At 35.9% G+C, this 26,655-nt stretch overlaps 1 protein-coding gene across 1 annotated transcript in view; it reads left to right on the top strand.

The window, feature by feature from the left end:
- The window catches only part of CEP112 (centrosomal protein 112), a 327,830-nt gene that overhangs the window by 80,678 nt on the left and 220,497 nt on the right, over positions 1 to 26,655 (top strand). The window contains exons 13-17 of the mRNA XM_045836669.1: positions 3,194 to 3,348; positions 3,659 to 3,788; positions 4,857 to 4,949; positions 6,121 to 6,180; positions 15,129 to 15,208. Coding sequence (XP_045692625.1) covers positions 3,194 to 3,348; positions 3,659 to 3,788; positions 4,857 to 4,949; positions 6,121 to 6,180; positions 15,129 to 15,208 — 518 coding nt within the window. The remainder of the gene's footprint in view (positions 1 to 3,193; positions 3,349 to 3,658; positions 3,789 to 4,856; positions 4,950 to 6,120; positions 6,181 to 15,128; positions 15,209 to 26,655) is intronic.

Raw genomic sequence — 26,655 nt, 5'->3', positions numbered from 1 at the left:
TGACTCATCCTTCAATGTACACATTTTTTTCCTTGGCCAGTTATTTAAAGACAGGTTCTGGGTGTATAGGGCTGGGCCTTGTTCCATAGTAGCATGGATTTCTTACTATGCAGTGGCATGTGTGAGTAAATCCTCTTAGCATTTTAGTACTCTGTAGCCACTGTTAGGCTTCTCATAATGTCATTTCTTTTCCTTAACTGATTTCAGCTATAGATTGCTTCCTACAAATATGGTTTCTGTGATGTTTAAAAATTTATCCCAGTCTTCATTCTTTTTCATGCCCGATTAGGTTCAGAGATACTGTAGTCACAATATGTTATTGCTGAACCAAGAAAGAAATTATTTGTTCCAACTTAGTTTAGATAACTTTGTTCTGATGCTGTTGTCTAAGATCTCCAGCCCTGGGTCATCCTCTCTTAGAGCATTCCTGCATTTCTATTTGATCATCATTTAATCTTGCAGGCCTTCCTCATATACTTTGAGCCAGGATAACAAATTCCTCGCAGATTTTATGATTTCAGTATCTGGGCCATCAGCATGTCTATTTCTAATTTTGGGGGTTCTCCCCCTTTGATTCTGTTTCTTGGTTTACCTGGTATTTTCTGATTGAGTGTCAAACATTGTGCATAAATGCTCAGCACGATGTTATTTTCCTCCACAGAGGCTCCGCCCTGTCTTCTGAGAGGCAGCTTGTGTGGAGGCTGCTCACCTCTGTCCGTTCAGGGACTGAGCTGACTCAAGGCTGGGTGCAGTGTTTGGTCTACCTTTGATTCACTTCCACTCCCAGTAGTGGCCCTCAGCACATAGCCCAGCTGAAAGCCTGTGATGTTGCAAGAGGCCTTCCCCTTCTAAAATACAAGTTTTACTCCTAAGTACAGTGATACTGCTGAAACCCTGGTCTGCTTCTCCGAGTATTTTCCCTTGGTTTCTTAGTCTCCCGTCCTATGAATGTCAAGAATTTGACAAATCCCTTGACAAAAGGGCTTGTGTAAGCTCACTTTTTTATGCATCTCTTCCCTCAGGGGTCTTGTTCCTCAAGTCCTAGCTGCCTGGCGACCTTTTGCTCTAGTTTGCTTGCCCCATCCTCCTCCATCCAGATTAGAAAATGCCTCAAAGGTAAAAAAGCAGTTTGCAGAATGTTGACTCATCTCTGAGGTTGCTTCCTCGGCCCGGTTAAGTCCTATCTGGTTTAGAAGTTGGCCAGTATCTTCTTTGAAATTGATTTCTTTCATATCTTTTTGGTTTTTCAGTTCTCGGTGGGAGTGTGATATGTTGCAAGGTACTCCTCAATAGTGGGAAATCACAGTTTCTCTCCTAGAGTTTATAGTTTATTAAGGTGGAGTTTCATTTCTGTTTTTAGTACCTCTTGTTTTTGTTTTTTTGGTAGTTTCTAAGAGAAGGAGAAATCATTTTTAGTCCACCACTTAAAGCTAGAAGGCAAAGGATATGGTCTTTTTCTTTGTTTCTTCTAGTCAGTTAACATTTAGGAAACATGGAGAGTTTAGCATGTGTTTTGGAAAATACTCTTTTGAAAGGAGTCCCTAAAGCAGGGTCATGAATACAAACACAGAATGAACAGGTTGTATCGACAAGAAGTCTACGCATCAGACATGTGTCAGGCTCTGAGCTGGGAATTGCATGTATTTTGAAAAGTTAATCTATATGTCACTTTTTGTTGGATATAATTATTTCCATTTCTTAGATTTGGAAGCTATTACATTGACATTTAAATTGAAGAAAGGTTGGTATGAGGTTGGGGTTGTAATATTATGTAATGCTGAAACTAAATGTTTATCTTAGAGTATGAAAATATACTAATTGATTGGAACGTCATCCTAAACATTTGTAATTACTCACATTTACTGGAAGTGTAATCGTTTAAATAAAAATTAGCTGATCATTTCATAATGTATATAAATATCAAATTACAATTGTGTATACCTGAAATAAATAGGATAGTGTATGTCAAGTATACTTCAATAAAAAAAAATCAGTTGTCCTTTTAGTTAGTGCTTGCTTACCCTAATTTTAGATGGAGCACATAAACACCTTTATGTAGGTCTATGAAGATGAAACATTCAGAATAACAAATATCAAATAATAATGAAATGATTTGATTATCTGATAATTTTGAAGACTGGAAAAATGAAGGGCTTTTGATAAAATGGTAAGTAAAAAAATAAAGCAAATCAAAATTTTGTTCACTGCCCTGACTGGTGTGGTTTAGTGGGTTCACCATCATCCTGCAAACTGAAAGGTCACCAGTTTGAATCCCAGTCAGGGCACATACCTGGGTTGTGGGCCAGGTCTTCAGGTTGGGGTGTGTGAGAGGCAACTAATTGATCGTTCTCTCATATAAGGATGTTTCTCTCTGTCTCTCTCTCCCTCCATTCCGCTCTCTCCAAAAGTAAGTAAATATTTTTAAAAATGAAAATTTTGTTCATTAACACTGGAACTAATAAAATGTTCCTATACACTTATGTGATAATACGTGTGTCACATGTCATAACCCCTGTATTAAAATATTTGGGTTATGAATTTCCTTTTAAAGATATTATTATATTGCTTTATAATTTTAAAAAGTTTCTTAAACTTCAAGTGAAGAGCCAAACACTGCTAAGTGCTTACCTAACAATTTAATTTCTTAAGTTTCGTAAAGAAAATGTAACCTTCCTGAGGATAGTGATATCACTAAATATTCATTGAATGAATGAATGAATGAATGAATGGCTAAAAGCATATAAACATGATGATCTTTCTCTTTTTTTAAAGTTTTATTTATTTATTTTTAGAGAGAGAGAGGGAAAGGAATAAGAAAAAGAGGGAGAGAAACATTGATGTGCAAGAGATACATCCATTGGTTGCCTCTCACACACCTGCTACTGGGGACCTGGCCTGCAATCCAGGCACATGCTCTGACTGGGAATCAAACTGGGGACCTTTGGTTTATAGTCTAGCACTCAATTCACTGAGCCACACCAGCCAGGGCAATGATCTTTCTTTTATGTTAGAAAGCATTTTTTAAAAGACTTGGTTAATTTAGAGATTGGTTTAATTTTTATTAGTATGGCTTATGGTACATTTGTTTTCTGTATTCTTATCTCTAATAGGATATATATTTTCTTCAGGCTACTTAATGATACTGCAGTGTTACAAAGTCAGAGGCTTTTTTAACAGTGACCTATTCTTTTAGAACCAGGTGGTCAAGGAATTGGAGTCCCGTGTCCAGCAGCTGACCGGAGAAGCAGAGAACAGTAATTTACAGAAGCAGAAATTAATTCAAGAAAAAATGGAACTTGAGAGATGTTACCAGATAACATGTAGTGAGTTACAAGAAGTAAAGGCAAGGTATTGTCCGAAGTCTGATATCTCAGGTGTGGCTATAAAGTCCTGATATTAACCCTGTAAAGTATCTGCCAAAGTTAATCATACCTTGTACCGTTGACCTTTGGCAGTTTCCAACCTAAATATTGCCATTGTTTGTTTTTTAAGTTTCATTTAACACAAGAGGCATAATGCTGTTTTAAAAGTTGGTAAAAATGTAGATAATTATTTGATATATTGAAAGATGGTGCATTTGGATATGGCTGACTAAAGAATTCCATTCTAGGAATTTATTTTAAATATATTGGAACTGTACTTTGTTCTCTTATTTTAGGCGCAATGCACTGCACAAAGAGAAAGATCATCTTATAAATGATTATGAGCAAAACATGAAACTATTGCAAACCAAATATGATGCTGATATGAACCTTCTGAAAAAGGAACATGCACTTTCAGCTTCTAAGGTATTATATATATGCTGGTATATATACATATATAGTAATTTAGTTTATATATATATATATATATACACACACACACACATACTCAGCTTATAGACATAGGTAGCCATGCAGAAGCTATTTGTCCTTGGAAATTAGTCTCTCCTTGGTTTTATTCTTGTAATAACTGAAACAATGTTTTTTGGCATTTAAAATATTTAAAATGTTGAGTGTCTAATCCATAGCATGACATAAGTATTTAATAAACTGAATTCTGGCATAAGTTAACCCTTGTACTAACGTTTTTTAAAAAGGAAACATAAAAGTCTGAGGAGAGATGCTCAGTCGTGCTAGTCGTACATTTTTAAAGGTTATTGTATACATTATTATTATTATTAGTGTGAAATCTTGGTCATGCTTTAGTTTTTCTGTCATCACATGCACGTGTGAGCCCACGGACACTCCACGGCACTTGCACACTTTGTGTCTAAGGATTGGTACTTTCTGCAAGGAGAGTGTGGCTGCAGTTTGAGGTAGTCAGTTGTGTGGTATTTCAAGAATTGAATGTTCCAGTGGACTTGTTTTATTTATTTATTTATTTTTAAGATTTTATTTATTTGTTTTTAGAGAGGGAAGGGAGGGAGAAAGAGAGAGAGAAACATCAATGTGCAGTTGCTGGGGGCCGTGGCCTGCAACCCAGGCATGTGCCCTGACTGGGAATCAAACCTGTGATGCTTTGGTTCGCAACCCACGCTCAATCCACTGAGCTATGCTAGCCAGGGCTTGGATTTGGTTTTAAAATTAAAATTTGACAAGTTTTCTGTAAAACTTTTATTTCTGTAAAACCAATGATTTCTGCATTACTATTATATTTACATAGCTTTAAATACTAAACAGAATTTAATATATATTTTTACTTTAAAAGATGAAATCTGTACTTTTTAGTAAACATTTTTCATTCAGATTTACAGATCATTTGAATATTCAGTGAGTCTTCAGAGGAGAAGAGATAAATTTATTCAACCAGAAATTGTAAAATGGTACAAAAATCAATATTTTGTTTCTTTATTATGATTCTTAAATTCCTTATAGGCATCTGGTACGATTAAAGAATTAGAACAGAACGTCTGTCAATTAAAACAGCAGTTACAGGAATCAGAACTTCAAAGAAAGCAGCAAATAAAGGTGAATCTTGTATTTTTTTCACAGAATAACTGTGGCTAAAACTCACCTTTTGTTTTTTTGATTTATATGTATAGATGAGTTAAAAAACCTTAAAAATATAAGTAACCATTTCTGATTTTTTATTGCATTATATCATTTTTTCATTTTATTTTTTAAATTTCTTTTAACAAAGCTAGATGCTAATTGGATATGGAAAATAATTTTAATTTGAACAATTATTCTTTTGAAATTAATTTTAAAATAAGTTTTATTTAAATATATTAATTTTATTTATTCATTTATTTTTGGCATATAATTGATGTACAATATCCTATTAGTTCCAGACATACATGATAGCGATTTGATATTCATATATATTAGGAAATGATCCCTACGATGAGTCTAGTTACCATCTGTCACCATGCAAAGTTACTACACTATTATTGACTCTCTTCACTGTGTTGTGTATGACATCCCCATTGCTTATTTGTGCCACAACTGGAAGTTTGTTGTACCTCGTAATCCCCTTCCCTTCATCTATTTCTCCCACTTCCCAACCCTGTTCCCCTTTGGTAACCACTGGTTTGTTTCCTGTACCTATGAGTCTGTTTCTGTTTTGTTTTATTCATTTGTTTTGTTTTGTTTTGTTTTGTTTTGGATTCTGCATATAAGTGAAATCATATGGTATTTGTCTTCCTCTCACTTATTTCACTTAGCATGATACCCTCTAGGTTCGAAGAATAATTTTCTCCCTTTGAGTTATTGTCTGCCAGTCTTCATAATTTCACTCTCCCTCTCTCTCTCACTCTGTCATACCTTTTAGATCTTTCCTTTTCCCTTGTGGTCAGAAAATACCAGGGACTGGCATATGATATAACTTCAAATCTATTATTTCCGTATTGATTCAGTTGGTCATTTTAACTAATCTAATCCTAAGGGTCAGAAAGTTTCTCTTTCACTGTAAAGTATGTACTTTTAAAAGTAATAATATCCTCAAACAACTAAGGTTTTATTACCTATAATGTAAAGCTAATCATGCTTCTATTTATACTTTAAAAAATTGGACAGAGTGCTCTTACTAATACAAAACTCAGTGTTTGTCATTAAGTAGATTTACTTATTTCATTAGATTATTAATTTTATTAACTCTAATAGCAATTTTAAGTATAATAAAAATATTTATCATTCACAGGATCAAGAAAGTAAATTTCAAATGGAGAAAAGTCATTTAAAACGCACCTATGAAAAAAAGGTAATATATTTTTATGGGAAGCTACATTTGAAATGGTAAATGATGCAATTAAAAATGAGGGTTGATTTTTTTATAAAGATATGTATGCTAGTCCTTAGAGAATAATTTGTTTCTAAGTTTATTTCAGCTAGCCAGCCAGTAATCAAATTATGGCTTTTCTTATATTGTATGTATATAAACAGCTTCGGTTCTTGATGCGGACTCTGACCAGTGATGTCCGTGGTGTTGTGTACCCATGAACAAATTCACATGGACTGCTGAAGTCCTGTGGAGAAAAAGGGACAGCATGGCCACTCTCTGAGTGAGAGAGCACCCTGACCCCTGCCTGGACAGGCTTTTGTTGCTTTTCTGGGAGCATTACCTCAAGGAAGGTCTTCATTCTTCATTGTCAGGCAGTGATGATCAAACAATAGATAACATTCAAAGAACTATGAGGGCTTACTTTGAGTCAAGCTCAGTTAGCTAAAGGGCCTTAAAACTTTGGGAAACAAACTCATTTCATGCTTGGACCCTTATCAGAAAATTGAGTGCATTCTAGCAAAGCAGGTTTCATAGGGTTTTATGCATTCCTTCTTAGGCCTGATGGCCCCAGGGAACCTCTCGCTCCTGCCCAGGGCTGCACCACATTGTTTCGGGCTTAAGTCAGGCAGGGGAAGTAAGACAGCAAAGAGATTAGGAGACTTCTGGCAGACAGGATGAAGACTCAGGCTATGTCAAAGCTGAGGGGTGAGGGTCCATCACCCCCTTTTTCTATAGCCCCCCAAGCCCTTCCCTGAGGGCCCCTTTGTGACCATACCTGTCTTAGGTGGTCCCTCTTTTGAGGAATCTTACCCATCATTGGCTAACCCATCATCACCCGGGGCCAAGCTGGGTGAAGAGAAAGGGGGCAGAGGTGGTACCTCTGCCGGGAAGATAAGCTTTTTCTTCTTAGTGGCTTATGGTCCCAAGGTCTCTTTACTCAGCTTTAGCCATGGGAGTTACAGCTTCTGAAACCAGGTATGGCGGTTCCCAATAGGTTCTAGTATTAGTTATACCAACATTAAAACACCACTTGTATGTTATATTTAATGAAAAAAGAGGATATATGTTAACCTCTCATATTACACTATAAAATTATACTTTCTATTATTTAAAAAATATACAATTGATGAGAGTTATTTTGTAATCTGTTATATCATACGTGTACTAAGAACTCTAAATATTTAACCAAAGAATATAAAACAATGAAAGAGTTGTCTACTAAAAAATGGATTAATAATTATTTCTTGTCATTTAGAATAGTGGATATTTTTACAGAAATAAGCTGGTATCCCTGCTATCAGTGATAACTGATAGTTCATTGACACACTATTAACACCTTTGGTAACAAAGTGCAGACTTCTAGTTTGTGACTTTTAAACTTCAATTTCGAATTTCTTGTTTGCTGTATAACATAGAAAGTGGTTGAATATCAAAGATTTCTGTCGCTGCTTTCGTAATTATTTACTATTCTAACATTTACCAAACTAATCCATTTGTAAAATATACATATAATAGAAAATGTAAAAGAGTTAACCCTTCAACTAATTAAAAATATATACAAATTAAAATCAAACAACTTTTATAGCATAAAATTCTTTAAAAAATGTAATATCACATCTTATCCATCCATATAGTCACTCAGCAGATTCATTAAATGCTTTCATTGGGCAAGTATTGTACCAGGTCCTGGGTTCAGGCAGAGGGGTAGAGGATGAATCAGACACAGAATCTGGGAACTTAATGTCCAGGAAGAAGAATGTTTCTGTCATTTGGAAAAGTGGGTATTTCTATGGACATGTATTGATGTGAATATGTGCTCTTTAAAATTATAATAAATTGTCTTATTGCTGAAGGGTTTCTTTTTACCACAGTTTGAATACAGCTCAATGCAAGATCTTAAATATACTTTATGTCTACAAAATGCTATCTGGAGAAGAAAATATTACTTTCACTGAAATACTGAATTTTTTCAGTTTCTACTGTTGAGCCATGCAGCTTCATAAATATCTTATTTAAACAAAAGAAGACCATGTATTATGATAAGCCTCGCTCCCCACTGTATAAGGCAGCCACATCCTCTGGGTGTACTTTTTAGCCCATTGTTCATTCTTTGGGCAGATATCTAGCTTCCCGTCCATTAAGAAACACCTTCCAGGCCTCCTGTTCCTGGCCTTACACTCTGAGGTCAGCCGTCTTCCTGAGAGATATGGTATCTGTGTACCTGGGAGACAGAGGGAGGGCTAGAAGCCAGGAGAAAGGCATGTGGTAATTTTAAAAGAATGTATTCCTATCCCAAATTTCTCTAAGTTCTACTGAGGGCTGTTAGATGTAGAGATAGAGCTGGGAAGAGTCTTTCTCCTTCCACTACCTCTGCGCGGGATTTCTCTTACCCACTAGGTGACCAAAGGCTACTGTGTCAGCCCCTCTGCCTGATGGACACAAACAAAGAACAGAATGTTAGAGCTGAAGTCATCCTTACCCAGCACCCTTCCCACCACTCCTGTCCTATTCCCCCTCAGCGAGTGGACCTCACTCCCCCTGTTAGGCGTCAGGACTGTAGCCTTCTCCCTTCTCCGTGAGGTGTCAGTTGGCCTGGCTTTTTAATAATGGAACTAGCTAAAGTGTGTTAATTGTTTTTCATGTAAATAAGAACATGTTTAAAATAATAGCAACCTTTACAGGAAAAATAAGCTTATTTGTCTGTATTGCTTATGTTCCCACATTACTTACATTGGAAGAGAAAATGTTGCTCAGCATGTCACTTTTTGTTCTACAATTAATTCCATAATCTCCCTCTTTTAAATTGACATCTGTTCTTCTTCCTTTATTAAACCTGCTGTGATCTCAGTCCTTGAAGATTTGATGTCTTGCACCCCCCTCAGGGAATATCCCTTTTGACTACTCAAAGAGCCGACATAAATCTTCCGCAGCCCTGGACTGTGTAACTGGAGAGTGAGATGGGATGTGTAGGGCTTTTGTTTGTGAGACAGCGTTACAGGTGTGACAGGTGTGCACAGTTGATAACTCTGGGTGTACAGCTTACTTCTGAATGTCTGTTTGGGGGGAGGAAATGCCATTTGAATGACATGATTTCCTCGTGCCAGTAAGAAGGCAGCATGAGAGAGTCTAGCTTGTCTTTGAGGCAAGAGACACAGCCCCAGACGCTGTCCCTAAATTTAAGCACACACACATTATCTAATGCTCTTTATTGATCTCTAGTGGCTATTGCTTACTCTTCAGATCTTTGAACATCAAACAAATAATAGGTAGTAAAACTAAGTGTCATTGTTTGATGAAGTGTCCTAATCTGTTAAATCAGGAAATGGTTAGGCTAAATGATTTTACTAGCAAGGAAACACCTGCCTCCTACAAATAACCCATTGCTTGTTTTCCAAACAGGCGCCAGAGAATAAGAGATGGTGGTGTTTACCTAAAGAAGTTCGTGGGACAGATGTTAAGCATGTATATTCAAGAATACGCTAGCATTGAAATATCTGTGTAGAATAATTCTGATGGTACTCCGTAAAAAATGAGATACAAAGTCTAATGGAGTTCAAAACCATGAAAAATAGGCCAGTGTTAAGCATCCGCATATAATTCCTTTAATTAAATTAAAAATCATTTTAAATTTTCACAGCCTTCCATAGAATACAGAGGTGAGCCAAAATAGGTGTACAGCTATAAGTACACAAAACATAGTTTATCCTTGTATTTTATTATTTATTACTTACTGTGATTTCTCTAAGTTCTTTATTATTTTCCCTGTGAAAAACTGTAAACCTACTTTTCCCTACTTCTGTATTTTGTGAAGTATTTTCCAAGTACTAGTGGCATGATTTGTTTTGAGTGCCTGAGTAAAGTCTTTAAAAGTGCATTTGTGCAGTGAAACGGTTTACAGAAGGCATGCAGCCCACCGCCATGTTGTTCAGACAGGACAGTGGAGGCTAGAGCATCCATGCGGCACACATGGCAGAGTCGGCCAGCTGGTTGATGTGGGGGTCAGCAGCCGTTCGGTGCCCTTCATGACCCTAGGATGCCTGCCACAGTTTATTTCCGTATATGTAGCAGAATCCCTTTCTTAGTTACACAGTACTCATTGCTTGCTTGCTTAAATTTTTAGGATGAAAGGAGTAAAATATACATTTAATAAATATTCAGTAAATGTGTTTATGGGTACTTATGTCTTAAATTGTTTAAAACTTAAATTACAATAGTCCCATGTTTGAGAATATACACTGTATGCTTAACTTTCCATTTTTTCATTTAAATTATTAAAATGCATTTTGGGTATTAACAATATATAGTGGGGGAAGGGTTACAAGCAACTTAATTCAAGCTTGATTCCCCACTGCCATTAGTACATTAAAAAGGAAAGCTCAATGATCAGAAACATAGGTGAAAATTAGAAATATAATCCAAAAAGGCCCTAAGTATACAGTACAAATATATTCAATTATTAGCAAACAAACAAACCTAGAACAACATTTATTGACTGTTCTCATATAAGCCAGGTATATTGATTGTGCTGAGTGCCAGGCATATAAAAATAAATGAGAAACAGCTTCTAGCTTTAAAGAACTCCCAGCTCAAAAGTCTGTGTTTTGACACACACATGTTTAACTCAGAGGGAAGCTTACCATTCTCCCATTCAGATAGTCCCCTTCCTGCGATAGAAATGGTTCTAATAGTTTTAGACGCATAAATTAGATCAAGGTGCTTGTGTTAGTATGCTGACCAAGCATCAGGAAGTGGCCACTGAAACCTGGACAGAGGTTAAGGGTGAATTGTGAATGATAAAAAGCACTTGCAAGAACTCAAATTTTTTAGCCAGCCAGGGGCCATTTTCTGCAAGGCCAAATAGTCCGTCTACGGGAATTACTATATTGTGGCACACTGTGATTTTGGGTGTTCATAACAACCTTGAGTTTTCAAGAAAATGTGGTGTGTAGAGTATTTAATCAGAGAAGGTAATGGTGATAATTTTTAACAGTTGTTGAGCATATATTATGTTCCCAGTGTTGTTCTATGAGCTCCATGTGGAGTAAGTCACTGTCAGCCCCATTTCCCGGGGCCCATTTCACGAGGCCCTGGAGGCGCAGTGTGTTACGTAACTTGTGAGGAGGGGGACAAACACATGCACTCGACTCCAGGGCTCACACTCATAGTCACCATGTGATTTCAGACAAATTCTTCTCAAAAACAGTTACTTTTTTGAAGTTTTCACTTGAAGGGGTAAATCTCAATTATGTTTTCATGCAGAGTTCTGAGTCCCAGAAAAAACTTGAGTGACAAAGACGGGGGAAACCCCTAACAGCACAGCACATTGGAGGCACAGTCCCAATATGTAAACCACAGTGACTCACCAGCAGCTCCAACAGCAGCTCCGTATTGCTTTCCACACATGTAACGCATTGTTTCAGAGGACTGGGAAGTAGGCTGTGGGGTGTGGAGGAAAACTCCTCCTCAGTAGAAATCCCCAAACCCTCCTGGGGATTTCCTGGGAACTGGATTTCAGCTGCAGCTCCGAGGAGGAGACCACACTGGGAGACATACAATAGAAGCAAGGTTATGTCCCTTGTACTTTTTGTTTAACACCAATCTTAACAAATAATCTCTTCAAGGACAAGGGTTTAATCTCCAAAATATATTCAGCACCAGGAAGATAAAACAATCCAATTAAAACTGGGCAAAGGATCTGAATAGACACTTCTCTAAGGAAGACATATAAAGGGCCCATAGACATATGAAAAAATGCTCAACATCACTAATCATCAGAGAAATACAAATTAAAACCACAGTGAGACATCGCCTCATACCTGCCAACATGGCTATAATCAATAAATCAGCAAACCACAAATGCTTGACAAGGATGTGGAGAAAGGAGAACCCTAGTGCATTGTTGGTGGGAATGCAGACTGGTGCAGCCACTGTGGAAAACAGTATGGAATCTCCTCATACAATTAAAAATTGAACTGCCTTTTGACCCAGCACTCCCACTTGTGGGAATATATCCAAAGGGTACTGCAACACCAATTCAAAAGAATATATGCACCCCTATGTCCATTGCAGTGTTATTTACAACAGCCAAGATTTGGAAACAGCCTAAGTGCTCATCAATAGATGAGTGTATAAAGAAAACTATGGTACATGTATACAATGGAATACTACACAGCAGTAAAAAAGGAAGGAATTCTTACCTTTTGTGACAGCATAGATGGAACTGGAGACTGTTATGTTAAGTGAAATAAACCAGGCAATGAAAGACAAATACCATATGATCTCACTTATAACTGGAATCTAATTAATGAAATAAACTACCAAGCACAATGGAATCAGAGGCACAGAAACAAGGGACAGACTGACAGCTGTAGGGGTGAGGGGGGTGGGGGGACTGGTTGAAAGAAGATGAAGGGATTACACAAGACCATATACACATGACCCATGGACATGGATGATGGTGTGGGGGTTGCCTGAGGGATTGGAGGTAGTTGGGTGAAGGGTGGCAAAGGGAGAAAATTGGGACAATTGTAATAGCATAAACAATAAAACACTTTAATAATAAATAAATTTAAAGATCAAATCTTTAAAAAATGTAGAAAAAAGTCAAAATGGGGTCTGTGGAAAAATATTGTAGAGTCAAGGAATAAGAGCATTATACCGAAGACTTAGAGAAAAGAGTTTCTTTTGAAAATGGATTATTCCAAAAGAAAACATAAAGAAATTTATCAGTAGAATGCCAGCAAAGAGGATGTCTATGACAGAGGAATAAGTTTCTTAAGGAAAAAAAAGGATGAAGTGAATACGGAAGTAATTGTCACAGGAATGGCTATAAGGAACCTGAAACACACTAACATTTAAAATCCACATAGGAACCAGTTAGGGGTAGAACAGGTGTTATACAGAATTAATTAAGTTATGTTAAGGGCAAACTATTATTTTTTGAACTGCAAAGGAAAAGGGCAAAGAATAAAAGTTTTTGAAAAAGGAAACATATTAAGGCAGAAGAGAAAAACCAGTGCACAACTGATGCTCCTGAAGAGGGACTCCAAATAGATGAGCACAAACATAATTAAAGCTGTTAGGAGCCCTGGCTGGCGTGGCTCAGTGGATTGAGAGTGGGCCTGTGAACCGAAGGGTTGCTGGTTTGATTCCCAGTCCAGGGCACACACCTGGGTTGCACACCAGGTCCCTGGTTGGGGGCACAGGAGAGGTAACCATACATTGATGTTCCTCTCCCTCTCTTTTTCCCATCCCTCTCTCTAAAAATAAATAAATAAAATCTTTTTTAAGAAAAGCTGCCACGAGACCTTTCTGAAGGTCTGTGTACATAAATTTTAGAAGATCCATCCTGTGGCAGATAAAGATCAATACAAAGAGATTAAAATACAATTGGATTTCAATACAAAGAAAAGGGTCTGTTGCTTTAATAATCCATTCACTTTAATTTAGCAAGTTTACTATGTACCAAGCACTCTAACACATACTGGGGATCCAAGATAAGTAAGACTAATTTCAATCTTGAACCTGATAAAATTTTGGGCAATAGATTTTCCCCTTCTGTAAAGGAAAATAAATCTAGTGGCAAAAATTTACAGTGCAAGTTAGTTGCTCTTTCTCTTCCTAATAAGGTAGGTATTTATGAAGTGTTTTAATTTTACCATTTAAAATATGGGGAGGGACTCCTAGCTCCTACTTCTCCTGATGGCCCACTCCCCCCGCTACTGGACCTGTTCCTCTCTGTGTCTCAGTTTTTTCTCACCTTGACAACTGCCCTCATTGCAGCCGGATGAAGCCTTTTGATATTCTTATGGAAAATTTCCTCACTACTCTTGCTTCTTTTGGTTTACAAGCAAACATTTTATGTGTGTTTGTATGTATTTCACTCAAACACGAAGGGAAAAAATATAAAAATTATAAAAGGGAAATGAAGAATATAGGGTTTTTCGAGTTAAGTAGATCTCCATCCGAAGTATTATTAATAGCTAAACTAGCTACAGGTATTTTTGGCTAGCATCAATTTAGTGTTTGGAAAGGTTTGTGATTTTGTGTGTGTGTGTGTGGGATACATTTCGTTGGTTTTGTTCTTGTAGGCCCTCTGCTATCTGACCCATGCACCCCACAGCTGCACTCGCAGCCTCTCCTGGGTTGCCGGCAGGTGAGAGGCTGCCTGGTATCGCCACCCCACTGACTTGAGTTTTCTTTCCTGCCAGCTGGCCCTGCACCCTCAGTGGCCATGTATGTGGAACCATGGCTGCTATTTTACTCCTCTTTCCCTCCAGCTGTACCAGAGTTTCTTTTCCTATTTCTAGATCCATTTATGTCCACATTGGGTGTGCTTATCTGCATGTGCATATGAAGAGTTTTCTGTGAAGCAGGATTTTCATTTGTTACTATGATTCCTGCTGCCAACCCATCTACTCAAAGGATGCCACATTCAGGACATGGATACTCATGGTGGGGGGACTTAACTCCTAAATTCAGTCAATAGTTTCTGAGTCATTCCCAGCAGTGGAAAGGAAGACTATTTCATCATAACCTGTATGTGCCTGGGAATATAGACACATTATTTACTGTATTCTCCCAAATCACATGTGATTCCTTCCCTTTGGACAATATGTAATTTTTTAAAAAATTCAAGCGATTGTTCCCTTTTTGAGTTTTTTACATACCATTGTACAGGGAATCCACATGCAGGGAGATTCAAACAGTTATTAACTTTGACCAGAAGACTGATACTGGAAGTAGAGTATTGAAGGAATTCTATGGTAAATGGTTATGGTTAACCAGGTCTCTCTCTTGAAATGTCTAAATCTAATTTTGAATTAAAAATGGATTTGGGATTGCTGTTTCATTGTTTGTCTTTTTCCTTGGAATAGACTTTACTTGTCTTCTGATAAATTTGACATGACATGCCTTGTCATTGGCAGGTTCATGACCTCCAGAGTGAACTCAATAAAGAAAAAGAAGATACTCAGAAGAAAATCCATAAGTTGGAGGAAGCTTTGAAGTGAGTAAAATTGGAATATATTCAATTTAAAAAATACTTCTAGATTGTGAGCCAAATTAAGTAGCTAGAACCTAAATATTATATTTTTATAATAGCCTTGCTATAATTTTGAGTTAGTTTTCCATCATGAATCTCTATTTTCAGAATTTTATTGCTAGCTAGTAATTTTTTTTAAAAAGGTAAAAATTAGTTTAGTTGTTTTTAAGTGATAGGAATATAAGAAAATAGAATGTAGTAGTTTCATATACTTTCTTCTTTTTAAATAAAAACAGATTTAACAAAACAGTAAGATTAGGTCTCAGAACATTTAGAAATCCCACTGTAGAATTCTTGGAGAAATGTGGGCAATGAAATCTTCCAGTTATATTTGAAAATGAACTACTGTACAGGCATTGTTTAGGAAAGGTTTTGTCTCATGATATAAAATTTAAACATGCACATTAAAATACTAGATTTTATTTGTCTTCTCCATTCATTCACTAAGGTGATTAGGCCCTGCTAATTACTAGGTTTTTATCTCACAATTTTTAAGGTGAAAAACATCGATTTACTCAATAAATATGGAATTCCTACCATGACTCAGGTAATGTGTAGTCCCTTCCCAGAGGACCTTACAGTCCGGTTGGAAGGACATTCAAGAACTTTGGCAATTATATATGTATAATTGTAGAGCTTTTGTGTATACAGTTGTATACAATTGTATAATTGTAGAGCTATGTATGTATGTCAAGCTTTAATGGGAGAAAGGTTCACAGGGTACCTGACTGAAGGAAGAGATTTAAGAAGGGAAGCCTACCTGAACTTAGTGTTAACTCCCAGAGAACCAGTAAATGCCATTTTCCTTGACTCCCCAAACCTACAAATAGGAATCACTTACAGAAAGGCCAAAAAATACCCAGGATCAAACAAACTTAACATCAAATTCTGTCTGGGAAGATTGCATAATTATTCTCTCTCCCTCATTTTTTCTTAAAATGTATTGGCTGAGTTTCTGAATAGAAAACCTTAAAATAATTTGTTAGTCCAGTTTGTCTTTCTTCGACTGGCTTATTTCACTTAGCATAATGTTATCAAGTCTATCCATGGTATCACCAAGGTAAAATTTTCTTCTTTTTTACTGCTGAGTAGTATTCCATTGTGTAAATGTATAATAGTTGTTTTATGCACTCACCTACTGTTGGGCACTTCGGCTCCTTCCAAATCTTGGCTATTGTAAATAACACTGCAATGGACATAGGGATGCTTATAAAATTTCAAATTAGTATTTTGGATTTCTTCAGATGAATTCCAAGAAGTAGGATAGCTGAATCATAAGGCAATTCTATGTTAAGTTTTTTGAGGTATCTCCATACTTTTTTCCACAGTGGCTGCACCAGGCTGCATTCCCACCAACAGTGCATTTGGGTTCCCCTTTCTGCACATCCTCGCCAGCACTTGTGTGTTGATTTATTGGTGATAGCCATCCTGCCAGGTGTGAGGTGATATCTCATTGTGGTTTTATCCAGTAATTTGCATTTCTCTGATGATTAGTGACATTGAGCATCTTTTCATATGTCTGTTGGCCATTGGTTTGTCCTCTTTGGAGAAGTGTCTATTCAGGTCCTTTGCCCATTTTTTAATTGGATTCTTTGTTTTTTTTCAGTGCTGAGTTTTATAAGTTCTTTATAAATTTTGGATATTAACCCCTTATCAGATGTATCAACAAATATGTTCTCCCATTCAGTGACTTTCTTTTCATTTTGTTGATAGTTTCCTTTGCTGTGCAAAAACTTTTTAGTTTGATGTAGGCCCGTTTGTTTTTTCTTTTGTTTCCCTTGCCAGAGGAGATATGTCAGAAAAAATATTGCTAGTAATACTTGTATCTGACAAAACAGATTTTCAAACTGAGGCTATCAGAGGAGACAAAGAAGGACACTGCATAATGATAAAAGGAACAATCTAACAAGAGGATATAATGCTAGTAAACATTTGTGCACCCAATATAGGAGCACCTAAATATATAAAGCAAATCTCAATGGAGATAAAGGGAGAGATTGACAGAAATATAGATATAGTAGGGGATTTGATTTAATTTAATTTAATTTAATTTTATTGTTGTTCAAGTACAGTTGTTTCCATTTTCCCCTCACCATCCCCACTTCCCACCCTTGATTTTAACACCCCATTGACTTCAATGGATAGATCTTCCAGACAGAAAATCAACAAGGTGACAGCGTCCTTAAGCGACACACTAGATCAAATGGATTTAATTGATATTCTCAGAGCATTTCACCCAAAAACAACAGAATATACATTCTTTTCAAGTCCACATGGTACATTTCCTAGGATAGACCACATGTTAGGACACAAACAATAATTGAGAAGATTGAAATCATATGAAGCATCTTTTCTGACCATAATGCTATGAAACTAGAAATCAATCGCAGGAAGAAAACTGAAAAATACACCAAGACATGGAAGCTAAATAACATGTTATTGAACAATGAATGGGTTAACAGTGATATCAAGGAAGAAATCAAAAGATACCTTGAAACAAACAGAATGAGGACACAGCAACCCAAAATCTGTGGGACTGTGGAAAAGCTGTCCTAAGAGGGAACTTCATAGCACTACGAGAAACAAGAAAAAGCTCAAATAAACAATCTAACTTTACACTTAAAGGAACTTGAAAAAGAACAACAAACAAAGCCCAAAGCGAGTGGAAGGAAGCAAATAATAAAGATCAGAGCAGAAATAAATGAAATAGAGTCTAAAATATACAAAAGATTAATGAATCCAAGAGTTGGTTCTTTGAAAAGATGAACGAGATTGACAAACATTTAATCAGACTCACCAAGAAGAAAAGAGAGAGGACTCAAATAAATAAAATCTAAAATGAAAGAAGAGAAATAACAACTGACATCAAAGAAATTCAAAGGATTGTAAGAAAATATGAACAACTGCATGCCAACATATTGGACAGCCTGGACAAAATGGATAAATTCCTAGAAACATTCACTCTTCCAAAACTAAATTAGGAAAATTCAGAGAATATGAATAGACAGATTACACCTAGTGAAACTGAAGCAGTAAGCAAAACACCTCCAACAAACAATAGCCTTGGACCAGATGGCTTCAGAGGTGAATTTTACCAAACATTCTGAGAAGAGCTAACACCTCCCCTTCTCAAACTATTCCAAAAAATGCAAGAGAGGAGGGAAGACTCCCAAGCTCCTTTTATGAGGCCAGCACTATCCTAATTCCAAAACCATATAAAGACACTACAAAAAAAATACAATTATAGTTCAATATCCTTGATGAACATAGATGCTAAAGCCCTCAACAAAATATTAGCAAACTGAATGCAACAGTACATCAAAAAGATCATACACCGTGATCAAGTGGGATTTATTTGGGGATGCAAGGTTTGTAAAATATTAGTAATAAATGTGATATACCATATAAACAAAATGAAGGATAAAAGCCACATGATCATATCAGTGGAGCACCCATTTATGATAAAAACTCTCAGCAAAATGGGAATAGGGAGAACATATCTCAGCACAATAAAGGACATATATAAAACTCACCACCAGCATCATACTTAAAATTTCTTAAGGGCTTAATTTTAACATATTTTCAGTTTACTTTTTGTATTGCTTCCTCCAAAAAAGACTTCTGTTACTAGTAGCTCTTTTTTATTGTTTGAAAATATGTAATCGTATTTTCATATACCATTGCCTTTATAAGTACAATTTCACTTGCATATAGAATTTTAAAAAACAAGTTCTTGATGTTTTCTAGGTAATTCAAAATGTGCTTGAATTATTTTTTTTATTTGAAAGTTTTGAAGCCAACTTTCAATGTTAGTGATACTAGGCAAATGTTTACCATCTGGTTTATTGAAAGTTATTGTATGAAATTATTTATTTATACAAAAATTTGCAGCACCTCTTCTTTTGCCTGACTTTATAGTTTTCTTTAAAATGAGGAAATTTATAAAATAGTTTTGAGGTGTTATTTTTCTAACAGTCATAAGCTTTTGAAAAAGTTTTTTTTCTTGCTCAGTGTACATAGTGTTTATAATCTCCCGTTACAGTGGAAAGCAGATTATTTACCCCTAAAGTTATATTTTTAAAGAAGTTATATTTTTAAACATGAGTGGAAAAGCCTTCCTATAAGGTTCTTTTAAATCTCCTTCATTTATCTTTGGTTGCTTATTTGCTGTTATAAATCAACATTTATATTAGTAGGAACAGGGATTAATCTTCAAATAGTAATGCCTTAGAGTAAAGATAATAAAACTGCAAAGTTATAATGGCAGTGTTTTTGTACTTTTATTTGCTAGAAACTAATCTTAAAAGAAGACTTAAATGGAATACTAAACAATCTTGTGATAATTCAAAGGAGTGGGCTACATTTTGATTAGGTTTGTTTTTTAATAGAATATTGCTTACTGCAAAAATTTGGATCAAGTTGCATTAAAAGCAGATAACCTTCCTGTTTACCCAGGAGCTTGAATTTTGAATTTTGGTGGAAAGGGAAAGCTAGGTTAAATTAATCTTCTGTAGGAATTTTAAAGTATAGCTGAATAATATAATTCTAAATTAAGTTTTATATATAGCCAAAGTGAGGAACTGTGGCTCAATCATTTTCTTTGTAAGGTTAGTGAAACTATCTCAAGGAATTAATAGTGATATATACTTTAAACTGGAAAAAATGTGAATTAAGGAGCTACCTAGAAAGAAGCTAAAAGGATGCATGCAAACTTGAATAGTTAATATAAAGACCTCTATCTTTAATAAGTGAATGAAAATATCTTTACACAGTCACCTTGATAGGAAATTTTATTCTGTTTAGAAAACAGATTTGTACTTTTAAAAACTTTCCTTATAACAGGAATTCTAAAACCTGTTCCAGTACAATATAAAAATAGCCTATAACGTGGATATTAAAGGATGTGTGGTATTGGTCTTAACCAGGAATATATCAATTTAAAGACCATTAGCATTTGTTAATTTTAAGTATATTTTTCCTATTACTATTATTACTAATATTATGAACAGATACAATTCATAATGTATTTTTCCATCAAAATATGTTAGATATTCATATCTGTTTATAATGTTACCTCTAACAACTTAAATATTGTATTGAGTTGGGGAGCAGCAAGAAATTATTTGACATCTATGAAATAATTTTAGATTTTATGTAACTAGAATTAGATTCATTATATCAAAGTAGGATTAAATACAAATAAGTTATATTATAGTTACTTTTTAAGAAGATTTTATTTATTTAGTTTTAGAGAGAGGGGAAAGGGGGAGAAAGAGAGGGAGAGAAATATCAGTGTGTGGTTGCCTCTCCTGTGCCCTCTACTGGGGACCTGGCCCACAACCCAGGCATGTGCCCTGACTGGGAATTGAACCAGAGACCCTTTCGTTTGCAGTCTGGCATTCAATCCACTGAGCCACACTAGCCAGGGCTACAGTTGAGTTATTTTATAAGTTTATTATTATTTGTCACTACCCTTTAAATTCTGGGCTAATCCAAAAGAGAAATGATTTTTTTCCCTGCCATTGTAATAGAGGGTTTATGTTAAAATGAACCTATCCAGGGTCCTTGGAAGGTGAACTCTGAACTTGGCATTGTCCAGTGAGGACTTTTCAGAGTATCTGTTCTTGAGCTTTATTTTCATTCCAAAACTAGCACATATTTGCTGTAGAAATTTGGAAAATTACACAAGAGTACAAATAAGAAAATCAAAATAGTTCTTGATCACACTTAAATAGAGCTATTTACTCTTAATGCTATTTTAGTTACTCTGAATTCGTACTAAGTCTCGCACTGTCGTGGAGTGAGAACACCCCCTCCTGTACTCTGCTCCCCCCCCCCACTCTATTCTTCTCCCCTGCACTATTTCTTATCTACAGAATTTTCTTAGCTATTCTTAGTCATTTGCTCTTTTATTTCAATTTTAGAATAAGCTTTCACTAAAAATTCTATTGGGTTATATTCGCATTATTTTATAATTTAAGTAGAATTAGAATTTTTACTGTATCCCTTTCTCTCTTCCACAAATAGCATATTTCTTCATTAATTTTTCTGTTTTAATGCCTGCTAATTAATGTTGATAATTTTCTCCATATATATTTTACATATTTTTGTTAGGTTATTCTTAGGTTAAGTATCCTGTAGTTTATGGTACCATTTTGTATTTTATCTTTTTTAAAATACATTTTCCATTTGATGAATCCAGCTGATATTGAACTCTGGTATCTAGCAATTTTGCTGAATTTACCTTCAGAGTTTGTCTGTAAATTATCTTGGATCTTCTGTGTGGATAATGACAACAAATAATTAGTGAATAATTTATTTTCCTTTTCAATGTTTTTGTTTTCTCTGTCACTATCCTCACCTTTCTGCACTGGCTCGGATTTCCAATAACATGTTGAATATTATGGTGAATGTGGACACCCTTGGGTGTAAGGAACACTTTAACCATGATGTGTAAGTTTTGGTTGAAGGCTATATGCCCTTTGGCATATACCCAGAGCCTGGTGGTGTGTAAGAGTTAATCAGCTAGTTTCTGGATTTCTTTCGGAGTTTATCACTGCATGTGTAGCTCTACATTCTGTGTGTCTGTGGAAGGAGGGGTCTCCTCTGTCACCATCTTGGTTGTCCCCCTCTAATTTGGAGGGTTTTTTCTTCCTGAAATTTTTTTTCTATGCTTCCACAGAACTAGAAGCATCTGAGAGTTTTTTCCCTGATTGCATGCTTCTTTTCCATTAATTCCCTCTGAACTGAGTCCTCCTTTTCTATGAAGATTCTATATTTCAGAGTTCCCCAGGTTCAATCTTTGACCATTTTTTCTTCTGTGTTTATATTTGTTAAGTGATCTCAACAAGTCCCATAGCTTCAAGTATCATATACATATTAGTAAATCTCACATCTTTTCCTATGGCCCAGATCTGTCTGTTACGCTCCAGAATGATTTGTTCAACATGTTATTGAATTATTCATTTTCTAATTTTTAGCATCCCTTTTTCATATCCATTTTTGTATCTTTTATCATTCCTTTGTACTTTAAATTTTCATTCTTACATTTTCATCTGTTCTTTTTTTGTCATTTGAGTTCAAGTTGGTTTTTAACATCACTGATTCGGTTTTCTGCACCTGCATTTATGGTTGTCTCCACTTCCCTTATGAATTTTATTCTACTCTAATTTTTTTTATTTTATCCCTTCTTAATTTCAACCATTCCCCATTTTTAATCTTACTGTTTTAGATAAGGTTAATCTCTTTAATCCCTTTGTCTTAGATAATTCTTAATACTTTGTCCTCTATTTCATAGAGACTACATGCCATCATTCAGATACCTCACGGTTTTTTATATTTATTTCTGGGTATTATACTAAATCATTTTTTAAATTTTATTTTAATCATTGTTAAATCATTTTGACAGTAGGTTTTTCTGTGTATCTGGAATGATTTTTTTCCCTGGTTTCCATTCCCAGGTTTTGCAATAGCTTTTAGACTTCAATTGTTATATCTCTACCTTGTCACTCAATCCTGTATAAGGTAAATTTTGTCCAGTTTTGATGTTTTTTTAAATTTAACAAACACATATTGAATTTCTACTCTATATGAACTTTTTATAGATATCATCTGGCATTAGTGTCCTGTATGGAATGTTTGGTTGTGAATTGTTCTGTCTCTGCTCCGTATTGACTTGTATAATGTTTATAGTCTCTGGAAGATCTGCAGCTGGACAGAAATGTTATTTGTCAGTGGCCAGTGAAGTCCCAAGTTTGTAGCCAAATACCTTTAAAAACTCTACTGATAGGATACTTTTTTATAACCTATATGGTGAGGCTCTTTTTTCCTGAATGAATGTGAATCCTGTAGTTCTTGGTATATTGATATTTTGAAGTCAGGTTTCTTCTTTTTTTATATCTATCCACATTACCTTAGCTGTGGAGAAGCAGCTCCTTGTACACAGTACACCACTATCTATCCTTTACTCTCAGTCCAGGTGTTTTCTGGGGCTTACAGGCTCTGAATGGATGCATATAAAACCAATACATTTTACTGTAATGTTTTCCATTATGTGGAAGAATCTCCTTAACAATTAAAAAATTCGTTTTTCGAGACACAGAATCTTTGACCTGAGGAGGAAAGGAGTTGTCTATCTACATCATTTTTCTCAGGTTTTATTTCCTGAGACTAAGTTACATTTATTCTCAGGTGGACCTGTGTGGATATATTTTTTTAATCAATTCACTTCTATTTGCTTTATATTTTTGACGATTTCTCCCAGGTTTATTCATTGTATTGTGTTATTTGTTTATTTTAGTTCTTATTGTCATTAGGATCTCCCCCCTCCCCAGCCCCACACTTACTTCCTCATTCTCTTTTTAAGTACCGTAGTGAGCGCCGAGAGAAACTATTCAGGAAGTGCTGCCACATGTCATTCTGTATGTGAACACTACTATTGTTAACTTAGTTTTTGATAGAATTTTTTGAAATGTATTATATACCCTCCCATTCTTTTTGTCATTGCATAATAAAACACATTTATGCTAAGTCTTCATCATCAGTTTTAGAATCGATTATTGTGATTTGCTATAGATTCAATTATAGATTAGTATGTGTGACTAAAATCTAAATACACAGTGATTGTCCCATGATCATGAAATTTGATTTTTTTTAAAAAACAAATGTTCTTGAGCTCAGCTTGCTTTGTGGTCTTTTGACTCTTTTTCAAGAGAATAGTGAGCCTTGCAGAGCTGTATGACCTGAGCAGTGCAATGCTGTTAGCTTTCTGCAAAGCTAATAAGTGAGCCCTGACTGGTATGGCTCAGTGGGTTGGGCGCCATCCTGCAGGCTGAAAGGTTGCCGGTTCAATTCCTGGTCAGGGCACATGCCTGGGTTGCAGGCCAGGTCCCTGGTTGGGGGCGTGTGAGAAACAAGCAATTGATGTTTCTCTCATTGATGTTTTTCTCCCTCTCTTTCCCCCTCCCTTCCCCTCTCTCTAAAAATAAATAAGTAAAATCTTAAAAAAATATTTTTAAAGAATTAGTAAGTGAACCAAAGACTGACTCAGCTCTCCCAAATATTTTTTCTTAACTCCAGAAAATCCCGTTCTCTGTTGCCATGAGTGTTCTTTGATTTTTCACACCACTGATATGTGCTTTATATCACATAGACCACAGCCAGCTCCTTCTGAACTTTAATTTTCCTCTCCCCCTTTAAAAAAATTCCCAACACTCTTTGTTAATGGAGTATCTAGGGGAGCTTTTGTCATCACTTTGTCATCATCTCCTCCTACTCCCCAGTAACCTATCACTAATTGCATGTAAAATTGGTGCTATTTCTAGTCTTGCAACTCCAAACCAAAATACTGTTTCTATTTATAATAATGTCCATGTTTTAAACCTTTACTTTTTTATGTCCTGTTAACTTCTGAGGTGCGTCCTTCATACCAATCCTTCCAACGGTTTCTGGCCTCCTCTCACAGTTACTTCACGTTTCTTCGTTGTGCAGTTGAGTTTAGACCACTTGTTGTTGAACCGCACTGGTCATTCTAACATGTGGGCAAGAGTAGGTATCATCTTAAAAACCCCTTTCTCAGCCTCCCCCACCTTCGTCTGTGATCCTTTCTGTCCTTACTTTTATACTCAGATTTCTTTACAGTGATTCTGCTTACCACCGCCATCTCATCTCCCACTTCAGTTCTTCAGTCTGCTCCCGTCCGGCTTTTTTCTCTATCACCAAAACTCAGGGTGAACTCCTGTTTGGATTTTGTTCATCTCCCTTGCTTAAAACTTCGTCTTCTTCAGTTTTTGTGACACACAATCTTCTGATTTCCCTCTTTCCGTTCAGTCTTCTTTATATCTTCATTATACTCGCTCTAGAGTCTCTCCTTAGACAATCCAATCTAAGCTTACAGCTGTAGAAACCCATCTAATACGCCATCCTTATAGCAACAACTTACAAATGGATATCCTAGTCTCAGATCACTTACTTCCTTAATTTTCTTTATAGGATTTATTGCTGTATGACATTTTAGTATGTTTATTTATTTCCCACTTTTTACATTTTACCTTTAAATTCATTTTCTATAGGGTTCTAGGATGCTTAATAAGCCATTCCTTTTCCTTTGTTTTTTCTCCTACTTGCTGCTCTTATCTTCGATGCTTCTGTGCTTTCTTCTTACCCATTTCGATGTTTCCATTTCGACTTCATACTTTCCAATAGTTGTTACAAATTCCTGGGCTTCAGGTTGAGTCATTCTGCACATGTATTCAATTAGGCCTGTGAAATATTTTGAAAAATATGAGTTCTTCAACATGATAAAATCAGGAGATTTCACATGAAATTTGGATTTCTGCTTTCTCTTGATACATGCAGGATCCGGCAACACCAGGTCATCTCTCTTCATAGCTGGGCCTGACTTGGATAGTGCTTGGATTAAGTCGTAAGGGAAGTTACAAGCTTTCAAAGAATCTTTGTCATCAATGATCTGTTCTTGGTGCAATTAAATTAGTAATCATAAGGAAGCAGTTGTTTTTTTTTAAAAAACCCTCATGTTTGTAAACTTAAGGTTGTACTTTAAATAACAAATATTAAAAACTGGAAGATCATGAAGGTATTGCTCATCAGATGTTACAAAGTATCTGTAATCTGGTATCTCAACTGAAGTGAGCTAAGCCTCCACCTCAAGAAGCCAGATAAAAACAAAGTAAACATGAAGAAAATATAAGAAATGAAGAGCAGAAATCATTGAAATTGGAAACACAATGCAGAACATCACCAAAATCACTTTGAAAAGTACCTAATAAATTATATGGGTCTCTATCACACTGGTCAAGAAAAGACTAAAAGGAAAAAAATAACCATAAGAAAACACTTACACCATGGAGCATAACTACCATATCTTGCCATGTATAATGTACACTTTTTGCCCAAAGTTTTGAGGGAAAAATAAGGTCGTGCATTATACATGGGTATAATTACATACCATGGGTATAGTAATGGGTACAATAGTCCCGTATATAATGCGCACAAATACCATGGGTGCGCATTATACAGAGCAAAATACAATACATGGAGAGCATGACGTTTTGCTCTCCTCATTTTATTACCTTACCCCTGCTCCACAGTTTCATATATATTGAGGTAAAATTCCCATCACATAAAATTAACCATTTTAAAGTGACATTTAGTGCATTCATAGTGCTGTGCACAACCACCACCCACATCTAGTTCCAAAACATTTTCTTCACCCCCAAATAAATCTCTGTATTCATTAAACAAGTTAGTCCCTGCTCCCTACCTGCTCCCGGATCCTCACAACCATCAATCTGCTTTCTGTCTCTGTGGATTTACCTGTTCTGGATATTTCATACAATTGGAATCACACCATCTGTGACCTTCTGTGTCTGTCTCCTTTCACGAGCATGGTG

This window comes from Phyllostomus hastatus, unplaced genomic scaffold (genome assembly GCF_019186645.2).
Source record: "Phyllostomus hastatus isolate PE091 unplaced genomic scaffold, TTU_PhHast_1.1 phas_contig_210, whole genome shotgun sequence".
NCBI classification, from domain to species: Eukaryota; Metazoa; Chordata; class Mammalia; order Chiroptera; family Phyllostomidae; genus Phyllostomus; species Phyllostomus hastatus.
This window is presented reverse-complemented; position numbering and strand designations above follow the sequence as displayed.